General features: G+C 55.0%; 3 protein-coding genes across 3 annotated transcripts; 1 reads left to right on the top strand and 2 right to left on the bottom strand.

Annotated features, from left to right (window-relative positions):
• Positions 1 to 31: 31 nt before the first annotated feature.
• Positions 32 to 2379, bottom strand: CSUI_004561 (uncharacterized protein; the record flags this gene model as incomplete). The annotated part of the gene is made up of 2 exons (XM_068064749.1): positions 722 to 2379; positions 32 to 292 (listed from the first exon to the last, which is right to left on the bottom strand). The coding sequence occupies exons 1-2, from the start codon at positions 1565 to 1567 to the stop codon at positions 32 to 34; spliced, it is 1107 nt and encodes a 368-aa protein (XP_067923279.1). The 5' UTR covers positions 1568 to 2379.
• A 174-nt stretch (positions 2380 to 2553) lies between these two features.
• Positions 2554 to 4909, top strand: CSUI_004560 (uncharacterized protein). Its single transcript, XM_068064748.1, has one exon. The coding sequence runs from the start codon at positions 3425 to 3427 to the stop codon at positions 4172 to 4174; it is 750 nt and encodes a 249-aa protein (XP_067923278.1). The 5' UTR covers positions 2554 to 3424; the 3' UTR covers positions 4175 to 4909.
• Positions 4910 to 5505: 596 nt separating this feature from the next.
• Positions 5506 to 12924, bottom strand: CSUI_004559 (uncharacterized protein). The gene is made up of 7 exons (XM_068064747.1): positions 12279 to 12924; positions 10242 to 11881; positions 9667 to 9977; positions 8370 to 9087; positions 7839 to 8317; positions 7178 to 7476; positions 5506 to 6648 (listed from the first exon to the last, which is right to left on the bottom strand). The coding sequence occupies exons 1-7, from the start codon at positions 12570 to 12572 to the stop codon at positions 6619 to 6621; spliced, it is 3771 nt and encodes a 1256-aa protein (XP_067923277.1). The 5' UTR covers positions 12573 to 12924; the 3' UTR covers positions 5506 to 6618.
• Positions 12925 to 14102: the final 1178 nt, after the last annotated feature.

Genomic DNA, 14102 nt, shown 5'->3' with positions numbered 1-14102 from the left:
GGGAGGTAGACATACACATGATGTGAAGGAACTAGGGGATTCGTTCAAGCTGTGGTACCTGTGAACTGTTAGAGCTCTGACCATCTTGCTCTTCTTTTCTGCTTGTTGTCGAAGGAGCTCCAACCATCTTTGAAGCTGAGATCAGAGCATCGATATTCACCCAAACAAATCGTCGGTTGCGCGACAACCCGGTAGGTCCTTCTTCACCTCGAAGATTGAGAAAGGAAAGAGGAAGAAAAAAGGGAAACTCTTTGACGAGGCACCGATACTTGGTGTGTTCAAATGAAGCAAGCTGCGGAGAATCGTGGAGAGAATACAGACATAGAAGTTTGCTGGAGAAAGTCAGGGGAAAAGAAGAACCCCTCGTCTGTATTCATCGTTTGTATGGAAGACTTGATGCACAGCATGGTTGCCGAAAACCAGAGAAGAGTTACTGCATGCACCTATGCACACAGGTATGTAGGGCCTATGGCTTGGCATGCATACATGCAGTCAAGGGAGAAAAGACACGGGAGCATACCGAAGTGTAGAAGAAATTTGAAGGCATTCTTATGAAGCCTTGGCCAGGCACCTAGCTGAGGGATATACGATCGAACAGGTGCACATATATGGATGGTGCCGGAGTTTAAAGACGTCGTCTACACGTACGCGTCATCTATATATCTATATGTGGAAGCTACGCCAGAATAACCAAGGACTACAAGCGGTATGGACTCCTTACCACAGGCAAGCGTCTCAAGAGCTGTAGAAAAGCTTGACGCAAAGGATCTAATGAGGAATCAGGTAGCCTGTCTACCTCCTGGTCTTTGCACACCTTATCCGCAGGTTCTCTTCTTGGCCTGGTGACGTCTCCATTGTGCTGTCTCTGCTCTTTTTCTCCATGAAGAAGCGATGACAAGCCATCCTCCGATCTCGGCTGCTCGTTTGGACCAATTTCTAGAATGCTCTTGCTTTGTCCTGCCCTTTCTACAACCTGAGAGACGTCTTCTTCCCCCCTGCTCTCTGTCCTCTGTCGTGTTTCTTCTCCATCTTTTCTTGGAAAAGAAGTAAGGACAGTGGAGGTAGCTAAACCCCAGCAACTTCCTGTCTCCTCCCACAACTCGCGTGCCGCACAGCACTCATCATCTTCCCAGCCGTCTCCTCCCCGAGTTGTCTTCTTTTGTCGTGATTTCCTCTCAGTTTCAGAAGCCTTTGGAGAGGCAGTTACTGCTGTCTGCTCCTTCTCTTTCTTTCCTTTCCTATCGCCCCCGGAGGGGCTTGCTTGGGATGGAGGAGAGAGCAGAGAGGATGGAGTTGCAGAAGGCGCAAGGGGCAAGGGCGGCTCTTGTTGTTGCTGGAGAGTCGTAGAGAGACAGGAGGAGGAGGACGGATGTTCCTGAGGAGAAGATAAAGATGGGGATGTGGGGTTGGACGGGTGTATCAGTCTTTCCTTCCTACCACCAAAATCAATAAGATATCTTGATTTTCTCCCTCCTGTGGCGTTGTAGAGAAGAACAAGCACCTGATCTCCCATGCGACAAACAGGCAAGATACCTGACGCCGCGCAACAATCCTCTCCTCCCTCCATCGACAAGGGGGAAGGAGAAAGGAAAGCAAAGAACGACTAGAAACCAGGTGACCTAGAGAGGAGAATCAGCAGAGCAAGGCCAGACACCACAAAGAATACGGCGACCCTACGTAGCTAGTGATGAGGCGTAACAAACAGAAGGGAACCAATACCCAAACAGTCCTGATCCAGGAAAGGATTCTCCCTAGGAGTAGCTCTCTTTCCTGACGTGTGGACGCCTTCTAGAAAACGTGATGAGAAAAGCTTCCCTTCTTTGTAGCCAGGAAGCTGTCGCAAACCGAGGGTCTACAACCTTTCTCGGTGAGGGCCTCCCACGAGCTGTGTCTACGGGGACGGGATGAGTGAGGACATTCGGCGACAGGGCACTGGGTTCACACGAGCTTGTCGCAGCACAGCTTGACAAAGAGAGGCCAGCCGTTCACAGTTTCCCTCGCTGCACGCATCAGATCGCTCTATACATAGAGATGTGTTCTGCACGCTTGAGGACTCGGGTGGGCCGTTAACGTAACACCCCCGTTCGTAAACTTGGATTGACAGAAGGGATGCGTCTCGCCTAGCTGTCACAGGGTCCTTGATCGGCAGCTCTTCGAGCACAGGCCTTTGCTTTGGGGTTGTCTGCGGCTGTACCCGAGGTAGCCTGCCGGGCACGCCACGCGTCGTTTCTGACGGGACGGGGTCGGATGAAGGCCACTCGAGCTAGCTGGGTGCCTGCAGGAGACCCGGCCGGAGAAAAACGAGTAAGGAAACATGCGCGACCTCCCAGTTTCCCCCTGCCTGACGCTGGAGAGGCCAGTGCCTTAAACCCTCGTTAGCAAGGGGAAAGAGCAACGTTTTGCAGTAGCAATTTTCCCTTTATTCTCGGGGTGTTCCAGAATCGGTGCCATCGAGGCATGCGTGCAAACGAGCATGCACGCATGCATGCCGGTATGCTGCTTCCGTCTCTCATGAGAGACCTTGACACTGTCCCTTGGAAGGCAGTAGGTTTTGCTCAAACGCTGCAACGAAACGGCCGGCAGCATCTCCGCTCATGGCATACAGGCAACGGTTGAAAGCACTGACACTCTTGCAGTGTGTGTCGAGGTAGGTATTCTGGTTTCGCATAAACTTCTCCTCGTCGCAAAAGAATCGTCTGGTGTGTTACTCCTTCGTTCTGAAATACTTCTCCTGAGAATCCGGAAGTGACAAGCGGTAATCCGGGGCCCCCTGTTGCTTGCGCGTTGGGCGCGTGTTCTTACTTGGTGCTGCGTTTGGTCATCTTGGTCACCTGGTGCCATCGTGGCTCGGGTTACTTACATCGTTCCTTGAGACAGCTGCTTAAAACGTGCGGCTCCGCTCTGCAGAACCTCATCGTTCCAGTGACGCAGTAAGCTAATCTCTTTCGCACAGCTTGCGAAGCTAGCTTTTAGCTGGTATCTGTGAAGGGTTCCTGCTAACTAAGACCTGAGTCTGGCTGTTCTTCCCAGTCACCCGGTAGGGTGAAGAGAAGCTGTACGTCTTACACGGCCAATAGACCTTTCAGCGGAAGCAGCACATGACAGGTGTCTCCAGATGGACGGCACCTTTCTTTTATCTCCTTTCCAGGTCAAAGTGGTAAGCCGGAAGGGCTCAGAGATCACTCGCCCATTCCCGAGGAGTACCAGATTCTTTTTCAAATAGGCGGACTGGCGCCCTAGTGGACAGTCTTTCTCTTTCTCCGGATATGGCCAGGACTTGGGGGCTCTTTTGCGGTGTAACTCCTATTTTTGTGTGGCTCGAGCGGAACTAAACAGAAGCGGTGGTAAATGCAGCAAACAGCACGAAGAATGTGGTAACGATATTCACGATTTTGTAACGATAGCCGAAGTACTCACTGGTCCCATGGCATTTCGCCGCCAGAATTCGATGTTCACTGGGCGCAACCTGCTTGCCGGGGCTCTATCGTTCCTGAGTGGTTGGTACTGCCGAAGAAGCCTCGCGGATGCCGCCGTCCCTGGGTGTGTGGAGCAGACGGCTCTTGTCTCCGGAGGCACCAGGGAAGAGGCTAAAATCCCGGGAGAAAAGAACAGAGAAAGGGCAGAGAGGAATCAGCCCGACAGCAGGGGTGCTTTGACTGCTCGAGGGGAAAAGTACTCTGGTTTGCTCGTCACTCGGCGTCTCGTTGTGCCCTCCACCGACGTAGCGGCTTTTGCCGAAGTTTTGAATGACTTTGCAGACTGGAATGTTAGGCAAAATGGCTTCTCTTCACAGACGGTGTACGTGCACGAGGTTAACGATGTCGGCGTCCCACCGTCCGGGTCTTCTGTTTCAGAGAGATCCGATTGGGCGGGAGGCCGGGATGGAGTTCGAGCTGGAACACCAAGCACAGTTGCGTCTTCTGGTTCTCCGTCTTCCGTGCCACTTCGTGAAGAGCAGGCAGGAGACAAAGAGATAAAGGCATTGGAAATCCTGACAGTCGAAGAATGGGCAGATCCTTTAGCTGCAAGGACTGCATTAACGGCCACAGAGATGAGAGATAAACTGGCTGAGGCAAGGAAGAGGGGATGGGATCTGAGGGGGGAAGTTTGGATGGGTATGGCTCGATCCCCTAGTACGGGAGCAGCAGGCCCTAAATCCGCACAGAGAGCTTGAAGCAACGGTGGAATCAGGAAGGCACTTGCCGGGAAAGGTGGTGCAGGGTGTGCGTTACCAGGCACAAGGGAAGTTGTAGATACCTCTCATTTTCTTTTGTCCTCAGCAGTGGACAGTGATGAAGGTATGAGCAAAAGGGACTTGTGTACCCCTACAGCTTAGCCAGTTCTCAGGATCACATCACCAACAAAAGGAAGGTGAAGGGAGAGGATACTTCGTTCGACCGAGAGTAAAAGTTTGGCGTTCTGAGTGCAGCAAGTTCGGAGCTAACGGCGGACTGTCTAGGGACATCATGAGGACAGTGTGTCGTTCCGTGGTCGTGTGGAACTGTTCGCTTCTTCAGCCTCAGAGAGGGAGTTACTTGACGAAGGTGTGGACATCTCCGTGCAACACCGAGGTAACCAGGAGACAACGCTTGAGGGTGAGATGTTAAAGCGGCGTTGTCCGCGTCCTGCCGAGCCTAGCAGGTCACTTGTGACTTCTTACTTCTCGCGAGAACGCCTTCCGTTCTGTTCTAGGAGGCTCCGGGCCTCCTGAATAAGTGCCAAGACGCGACTCAGTTGGTCGCAATGCCCCCAAAGACATGCACGTAGTAACGGGCTGTTGAGTGTTACAGTTCGTTCTTGGTGTAGGAAAGAATGAGTGCCTGGGGGAACCGGTGGTAGCCTCTTTTTCGAGCCAGGATGACAGACTTCAACTTGTCAGTGTCTCTGGTGACCATCGTAGAAAAGCAGTTTGAAGATGAAGAAGAGGATCGGGCTCCCCCGGACGGGAGCCACCCAGGGTAAGGCCTGAGCAGCTACGCCAGCGTTTCGACAGCTCACAAGTATGAGCGATTGCCAAGTCGGCGGAGTCCGCAACTCCGAGCATAGGCAGTGCAGACAGTGTCGCTGTTGAAGAATGTCATATTCCGAGTTAACAAAATAGCTCTCCGTCAAGGAGTCGCGTTGAACTATCGGATGCACGACAGAACCTTCTGCGTGAAGGCACTTCAGTAAGCGCGGAGGCACCTGTGCGCTGTCAAGGGAGAATTACGTCGAGGACGGCAAAGGTAACCTCTCGGTAGAATAGTAGGACGCGAAGAGAAACAGAACGCACACGTTGAGAGTGGGATCTGGCGCACCGGTATCTATGCAGTGCTTCCTTCTGCCGGGAGGCTGAGACATCGCCTGTGACTAATGCAAAGAGTGGTGTCTGGCCTTGCATCCGGGGGCTAAACACCGCTCTTCGCACTAGCTTCGACGGGTGACCGGCAGATTTAAACGTGAGACTGCACGCATTGTGCACTGCGCAGGATAATCTCGCTCTTCATCTCCACAGCGATGCCCAAAAGCTCTTGATTCACAAGTTTCCGATGAACAGTCCTGCTACCTTGGAAAAGTGGCACGCTGACGGGAATGCTGACAAGGAACGGTCTTAAGACAGGTAAAATAAAGGCACAAGGAGCGCAACCATGATATAAAGACGTCAAGGTGGGAAACAAAAGCCTTGACGGGCACGGACTTCTATGCACTGACATCGTTCACGTACACTTGCAGTATTGGCATTCGCAGCCTGGGGGCGTACAATGTGGGATATCATCCTGAAAACAGCGTTGTCATGTGGGCTGGACATGTTATGAAGCCAAGCTGCAACATTGGGGGGCTGTGCGAAACTAATACGTCCGACAAAAGGCGCAGAACATCTTCGGGACGTTCGAACTGGAAAGAGCGAAGGCCTTTGAAACACCCCCCCGATCCCAGTGATTTCCCGCCTCCCATGGCGGTTCGCACGCAGAGGAGCTTTACTGCGACATTGCAGTCACGTCCTGGCGCTCTTCAGACCAAACATACTACGAGATCCATGCACAACATCCCGAAGGCACTGACGAAGTCTGCTGCCGCGGCACAGCGCGAAGCACTGTCATCGAACAGAGATGGGGAAGCAGTCATCAGAGTAGATCGCTCGGCTTTGCTAGCAGGTCAGGCTGGGCATACTTTTCCTAGGAGCGAGCAAAAGTTCTCATAGGGTACCTTGGCCTACGAAGGTAAGCCGCCCGAGCGGCCCACGAGATGAAAGCCCTCAGCTTCCGTGTATGTGCAGCTGTGTTACTGATAAATGGTTCTGAAGCTTTCTCCGCCACATGAGGACCATTGCAGGCAGTTTTCAGCGGAAGGGGCAAGTGATGCTTTTCAAGAAATATGCAGAGATACCAGCCAAGCTTGCCCGAGGCGAGGCCATCAGTACCTCTCTCCAGATGTTAGGCAAACGAGATATACCTGAAGGGAAGTCTACCGAACTCACGCCCGGAGAAACTCTGAGCATGAAACCTGCAGTTGTCCGTTCAGCGCTTGGTGTGTGGTGGCAACCAAAACGAGTCCCCCGCAGAAGCCCCAGCGCGCAGAACCCGTGACGGCAGTCCTGCAGTACAGGTTATTCCGTTCTTGTCTTACGGAGTGCCTTCATTATGCCGGTATACGCGAGCTTCCTACAATCTGCACGACATATGGTAGAGAACAACAGCGCAGCTGCACCTTGCGCCGTCGCACCGGCGAATTGTCACGGCCGCAGTCTACCGGGACAGTGAGGAGTGACCGTTGCGAAGCGCCCGCCGCACCACCGCAGACAGAGCTGCGCTACTGCACGACGGCGTAGTTTATGGAGAGAACGAGCGTAACTCTCAGGTGTCATCTCATTCTCAAAACACTCGCGGGTGTCGGCGTCGTGAGCACGCCGCGCATTCGCAGTTCCGGAATAGCCGGTGGTCTCTTGTTGCTAAATCTTTATGTCAGCGGAGGGCCCCAGTAGCCAGTACTCTAAAGAAACTCGAAGCGACGAAGCCACCTATGCTTGGAGTGTGTGAAGTATGATCCTGCTTTGCTAGAAATTCGGATGGCTAGGCCTCGCACGGCTGGTGCCTCTCATGTGAGTTTGGCTGCGGTGGAGGAACCTTAACGAAAGGAGGTGTTTGCTACGGGTTCTGTCACTCGTCCTCCAGGTGACTTCTTGACAGTGGAGTTGTACCTCGATCCAAGTACAGCTGGCGGGGTCGTAGAAATGGTAGAGCTTGGCTTGCTCATCTTTGGTCTCATCTGTTGTGAGGGCGGGTTCCTCTATTTTCGGACGGTATACGGTCTTCAGCTTTGATACCGTTCTTGGAGTGCCAAGGGAATCCTCGCCGGGGTGCCCGGCAGAGGCGCGCGCACCAGCATCGTCGGGGTAGTTGTCAACAAGGTCATCCGAACCAAATCCCTCTTCTTGGTGATCCGGTGTCCCACTGTCCTCGGGGGAGGAGAAACTGCCAGTCGGGATGCGGGACAAGCCTGCCATACACAGTTCACAAGCAGGCACATGGCGGCCTCACCCCGAGAACTTCTATACCTTTGTTTTTGTTGGCAGACGAAACTACCCGGCATGCAGGACACAGAGACGTCCCGGAAAGCCAAAACGGCAACGTCAGAGGACGTACGTACGGCTTCCCGTGCAGCGGCGTGAGTAATGACATTCAGGTAAGTCACTTCTAAGGGATGCCACACTGCGATGATGTATGGAGAGAAGGCAGCCTTTAGAAGACTCGATCACGACAGCGAGACCATCACGTTACCTTGTACTGATAGGGAGCGTCGATCAACCTTTGCGGCTCCCATCTGCAACATCTTGCCGAGTAGTTGTCCACTGGCCTTACCGAGTTTTTCCTCAACCGCTGCCTCCGGTTCGTGACCCTCCGCTGATGTGAGATCGCCCACTCCTTGTACAGTGGGTTCAGCACTTTCTGCGCCCTGCAGGAGCTGCGACGTTGCGGGAGTCTGAGAGACTGCCCCTTGGGAGTCGAGAGACGAGTCTCTCTCGGGGCATTCCTCGCTCGACACTGCAGCGGTCCCGTCCGCGTCTAACTTCCGGTTGTTTGTGCGTTCACAAAGCTGGTTAGCTGAAGCAAGGCCTACTTGCCCGCACTGGCTGACAGCATCACCTTCTGTGAGTGCGGACGACTTTTCCAAGGACAGGTGAGGAGCAGGATCTCGCCCTGCCAAATTCTCAGGAGAGGGAGTCAACGGCTTCTCATCCTTCAGGTCGTTCTTTATAGACGAGTGTGTCTTCGGTGATTCACTCGGAAGGCATGAGGTACCAGTCTCTTCAGCGGCAAGATCTGGACCCGCCTCGGCGCTGGGCCCGCCGTTTTGNNACAGAGGACGCAAGGACACCCGCATTCACTGACGCGCCCTGGGGACCAGGCGCGTCTGCCAGTGGCTGTTCTTCACTCCCTGCCTCATTCTCCTGTCCGGCGGTGCCTTCCGCTGTGGCTGTCTCTGGGGCTGCCACTTGATCCGCCGACACCTCGGTGCAAAGCTGCTCGTCTGCCGGTTGCTGGGGCGGCGGCAGAAATAGGGCGGGCACGCCTGGGATCCACGCATCTGGCACGCTCGCGTCGGGGAAACTGTAATAGGCTGGATCCGCCAGAAAGGGCATCTGCGGGAAGGAATGGGAGGCTGTTAACGGCCGGAGGTGGCTAAGCAAAGGCTGCTGCTGCAGCGCGAGACGCTGACAAGCAGCCGCAGGATCCAAGCCTTCTGCCGCCGCCTGTGCCATTGTTTCTGAATAACAGAGGGTTGACGCGTAACTTCCAGGTGGGGCAAAGAACGTCAAGTCTCCCTCTGGGGGCGGCGGCGGGGGTGGGGGAACGCCGTGTGAACGTCGTGGCGGGACGCGGGGGGGGACTGGAACGCGGGCGCTTGTGCTGTGGCCCATACGAAGAGAATTAAAATGGCTGCCTCTCTGTCGTGGTGTAGAACCATGGGGAAATCTCTGGTGCACCGAGCGAAAAGAACTTGGGTCGGTCTCCAGTCTTCGTTGTTCTCTCTGGCCGGGGGGCTTCGGTCGTGCGTGCTGAGAAATATACCCCTCCGAAGACACTGCCCGGTGCAACAGAAGTGGTTCTGCAGAAGAAAAGCACCAGCGGACAAAAGGCACAAGTATCAGAGTAGCGCGTTCCGTGTGAGAAGACTGCTGCCGTTACGGCAAGCCAGCAAGGTACTCGCCACAAGCGCCACGGGAAGTAACTCTTTGAGGAGCGTTAAAGCGCGAAGATAAACCTCCTGACCAATATCACCCTGCTTTACTTCCACCAGCACGGACATGGCAGTTTGAATACTCCGGAGGTATTGTCCTGGCACGATGATCAGTGTACACGGCCGGTTGTTTGACTCCTAAGCGCGTTGGTGCGGCTCTTACGGACCATGGAGGGGGTGCCGGACAGTTCAGCCGTTCTTCAGGCTAGAAAGAAGAGGATGCACAGCGGGAATCCTAGTGGAATCAAAGCGTTACCGATGGTGCACGGACCCAGGTGTAAACAGCTGACAAGGGCGTCATGCGTTGTACTGTGACCTGGTACCAGGCAGTCCTTGGACCGCTTCACGGGCCACCCGCAAGAGAGATGGTGAGCTCTTAGACTTGTCAAGCAGTACTAACTAAGTATTCTATAAAGTGCCATACTCAAACTGCGGCAAAAAACTCACCAGAGACTCCCGCGGGTTCTTGACCGGAAGAAGCAGCTTGGGTGTCTCCGGACTCTCCGCGATGCACCTCCCCTTTTACCCTCCAGATGTAGTCAGGGTGGCGGTGATCACGGTCTCCAGTTTGTCGTCTGCTGTGCGAAGCTGCTGCTTCTAGTCTTTCCGTATTGTGTGTATGGTGCTGCATTTGCTTAGAGTCACCATGCCGGGCGACCGCCTTGAAACCTTCCCCGGGAAGGCCAAGGAGACTCGTAGTCGGAGGGCGTTGCGAGCCCACCGGCTCAAACAGGTAGCTCAGACGGCTTGGTTGGTGTCTGACAGAAACGCGCACAGTTCTTGGCTCTGGGTACTAGGGCACGACAGAGGCGGCAGTCACGCGTCCCGGGCCAGTACTTTGGTTCAAGTGCGGGTGGGTAGGCAGTGAATGTTATAGACTGTCTCAGAGAACTTTCTTACTCACTCACAGCGGCTTCCCGTCTTTTTCTTGGCAAAGGGGCTCCTCTTGGCCGGAGAGCGAGGTGCTTGGCCAGCCTGAGGGGCACAGCGCAGTTACTCATCCGTCCACACGTGCAGCTCACCTGTGATCTTGCTTCGGCCCGGCGTCCTTCTTTCGCCTGGCCTCCGCCGCTGCTGCGCCCAGCGAGGGCCAACACGAAGCCGCGGCTGAGTCCACCGAGTCGTCCGCTTGGTTTGAATACCATTGCCGGCGAGCGCGCCCGGGTACACCTTCACTGGAAACAGAAGAGGCAGCTGAGGGACCCTTTATCACGGATTGCTCAGCTTGAGTATCCTCCTTGCGCCGCACTAGCTGACCGGTGTCTGTCCGGGGTTCCACGGCGGAGTCCGACGATTCCTTCGCTGGGGAAGGAGGATGTCCCTCTTGGCTATCCAGTCCGACAACCTCCTTTGGGACCGGCAAATCCATATTGTCGCCCAGCAGGGCGACGCGGCCAGTTGGTTCTTGGGCCGACAAGCATCCTTCGTCGTCTTCGTCTGAGACATGATCAATCCACCTCTTGGGTGGTGCCGATGTGGGCAGTGCCGGCTCGCGTGTATCAGTTACGGAGTTGTTAGGCTCGGTGACTGTTTCGGAAGCTTGAGTTGTTGCCTGCGCGGACGTTAGGGACGACTCCGCTTCATTACCTGCAGATCCGGAGAGCCTTGCAACATCCTTTGGGAGTTTCTGAACTGAATATGCCTCGGTTCGGCTTCGACTGTAGCGTGAAGTCCGGGCCCGGGGGGGGACAGGGCCACTCTTTGGACGGCCGAGTTCGCGCTCATTTGGCATCGATTCTCGCGGAGTGACTGTTCCTTCGGGAGAAGCCTCTCTCTCCCTTGCGACATTGCTTGTGCGGGGACCAGTATCAGATGAAGAAACATGGGCTGCGTGCTCTAGTTGCCTGGCTGCCAGGCCGGGTCTGCGGGAGAGGCGGGCTTTCGAACCGTTACCGGAATTTTGCCAGCCGCTTGCGGTGTTTCGGAGAGCATTTGCAAGACGACTTTTAGCTGACACAATTGCACCCTCACCGTGACGAGTCGGTCCGTGTTCAGGGTGAACCGCCTTCCCGTTTTCTACTCCTCCCTGGAGACCGGCACGTGGCAGCTCCTCCCTGGGGGGCAGAGGACGAGGACCGGATAACGCTGTTGTTCGCGTCTTCCCCGAGCTCCTCGTCTTTCCGCGGCTGACGATAGTGAAGCCGTGGTCGGTGTCGCTGTGATACCGAGCGGGGGTCTCTACGTCCGGCAACAGTTGTTCCACGGTCCTGGAGGAGACCCGATTTGCGGGGTCCGACTGGTTCCTTGCTGGCGGGTGCGAGGCGGGCAGGTGTTCTCTCACCGTGGGTTGTTCAGTTCTCGCAACCTCAGCCTGAGTGGCCGACGGAGGTCCCTGATTTCCGGGGCTTCCCGTAGACTTCTTTTTTTCTGGCTGGTCGACGGCATCACCTCCGTCTCTTTCACCGCGGTTCGCGCTTTTGTTAGGCGAGAAAGCGGTCGGCAAGGCTTGTTGTATGGGGGGACACTGCTGCAACTGCGTACTCGCCAGCTGATGCTGGAACTGTATCTCCTGTACTTGTTTCGCAGTGGAAGTCAGTTCGATGCTTCCTTCGCTCTTAAAAGGGCTGGCCGGCCGCTCCAGTTTCTGGCGATAGTTGGCCAGTTTCTTTGGCAGTTTACTAGTCTTCAGCCTCATCCGAGAACGATTTCCCGCTGGTCTCGCCTGCGAGGTAAGCAGTAAGGCGGCAAGAAAAAAGAAATCGCCTCTTTGCGACCTCAGTGGGTCTGTTTTCTTAGAGGGACGGAAGACTACGCCAGCGTCCACTCGCCAGATCTGCAAGGGTTTGCTGCAAAGTAAATCGGCTACAGCGAAGACAACTGGGATGATACCACGAGTGGGAGAGAAGAACTATACCACGGAGTGCGCATGCCAAGTGTCCCGAGCTGACAGCCCACCGAACACCCCACTCCCTGTAACTGTAAGGTCACTGTGGCGTGTACTTGTTTGGAGGCCGTCAACGGTGCAGGAGTAGCAGCCCGAGTTTCGCAGCTACAGAAGGCCGAATTTCGCAGCTGGAGCAGGTAACAGAACACCACATGCGTGTAGCCCCCCTGCGCACCTGGTCAACAGAATCCAAGGCAAGCGGCTTTTGAGGGTGGAGGAAAGTGCCGAAGTGCCCCTGTATCAAGCTTCCAAGCTTGCAAAAAGCCCTGCCAACCTCTGCTGTCAGTTCGCAGACGAAGAGAAACAGCCAGGTGCCGACGTCTCTCATTAGGACAGCCACGTGCCCAAACATTGCCGCCATCTGGAACCACTGTCGTGCAACGACTCTTCGAGGCTTCTTTCGTCGTGCACTCCGACTAGCCGCCAGTGTCCTGTCGATCAGGTCACCATTTTCCTTCGACACTTCCATGCCGACGGAGAGAAAAACCAAGTACGACCGGACCAGGCCCAAGCCGCCAGTGACCAAGCGGCACGCATATACCTATCGCGTTTGAGAGCAGCCTACACTACAGCAAGTACACGCCGGCTACGCCAGTCGTCCCATTTGTCGTACAGCGAAACTCGAAAAGCTGGGGATTACCAACAGCGGGAAATGGCTGGCTGTGCCTGCTTTATGCGATGCTTGGCACGCACCCAAGACACACCGCTTTTTAATAAGATACGCTGGACAACAAACCTCAAATGAACAGTCGATTGGAAAGAGCGTCAAAAAGACATTTGGGTAGGGTCTACCACCGGGCAAAGACCAGCCTACTTTCCGGGGAGCGGAAATCAACGCAGTTTCGGCTGCTGATGGATGGCAACTTCCATACAGAAGGAAACTGCGCGGGTAGGTAACATGGGCCTTGATAAAAGAAGCATTTTCAGCCCAGGCACAGGTGTCCAGATTTCTTCGGTCGGTGTCACTGTCTGGTTCACATCTCAACTCGGGCATGTCCGCGAAGCAGACTCCCGACGCCTTCCGGGTGTCGCCAGGCCGACCGGGGCAGCTGACGAGGGTGGTCTTGGCGGTCATTCTCTCTCCCCCCTCCACGAGACCAGGGTGTCAAGTGTTCATAGTTTTGTCGAAACTGAGGCTGGCTGTTTCGGTGTCGAAAGTGCTGGGCGCAGCTGCTGCTTATTGATACAGTCCTTTGAGAAAACCTCTGGTCGTGTCCTTTTTCAACATGCCGGCGCTCCCGTACCGTCGATGGCCTCTCTGCGACCGCCGTGTTTTCGCTGCGTCCTGAGGCCACTTTCCAGGTTTACATCCCTTCACCACTCCAGGCGGCAGGAGTCTTTCCTTCACACAGGTGACACCGACAGGTGTGCAAACCAAGGTTTGCAAGATAAGCCCTGTTCTGACCGCCGCTACTTTGGCTCACTTGCGCGCATAGTGGTGTAGCAACCAAGGACTATAGAAGCATATTGCTGGTGCCTTCCCATTCTAGTTTCCGGATGTCACACAGGTCATGCAGGTCTATTCTGTCGCGTTTCAGCAGCCGCAAGCTGTAGCAGGTTATCCAGCTCACGGCTACACGACAGACGTGAGTTGACAGACTGCAGACAAACCTCGGTCAACAGGTTTTCCGTGCAGGGTGTGATGTGCTGCCCTCTTGAGCTGTTGCTTCGAACACCGAGGGCTTTTCCCTTTATTCGGGGGGTACGAGTTCGGATCTCTCCAGTGAGCTGTCACTTCTCAGGGACCATTAGGCGTAAGATCCGGCAGACGCACTCCGGAGTCTGCTAGCCCTTTTTCCAGAGTGCGGACGCGATCTAGCGCTACGTTGGAACTAACGAGTGTCCGGATAGCCAGAGGAAGTCACGTCCTGGCTCAGCGGAAATTGTCCAAGCAATCTCGTACTAGAAGAAACTTAGCTAAGCCGACCCCGGCGGTTCCGTTTACAGCCCCTCGGCTTTCAAAACTCATTTCAACGAGCCCTGGCGTTTCCGCCTGCTC

Source organism: Cystoisospora suis (assembly GCF_002600585.1).
Source record: "Cystoisospora suis strain Wien I chromosome Unknown contig_2147, whole genome shotgun sequence".
Lineage (NCBI taxonomy): Eukaryota > Apicomplexa > Conoidasida > Eucoccidiorida > Sarcocystidae > Cystoisospora > Cystoisospora suis.
This window is presented reverse-complemented; position numbering and strand designations above follow the sequence as displayed.

What these genes read in the sequence shown, in the direction of transcription:
- CSUI_004559 (XM_068064747.1), bottom strand. Translation starts at nt 12,572, where the DNA reads ATGGAAGTGTCGAAGGAAAATGGTGACCTGATCGACAGGACACTGGCG. An exon ending in AGAACCCGCGGGAGTCTCTG is followed by an intron (nt 9,088 to 9,666) that starts GTGAGTTTTTTG and finishes TTTCTTCTGCAG; the next exon opens with AACCACTTCTGTTGCACCGG. An exon ending in CCAGCTGTACTTGGATCGAG is followed by an intron (nt 6,649 to 7,177) that starts GTACAACTCCAC and finishes TATGTCGTGCAG; the next exon opens with ATTGTAGGAAGCTCGCGTAT.
- CSUI_004560 (XM_068064748.1), top strand. Translation starts at nt 3,425, where the DNA reads ATGGCATTTCGCCGCCAGAATTCGATGTTCACTGGGCGCAACCTGCTT.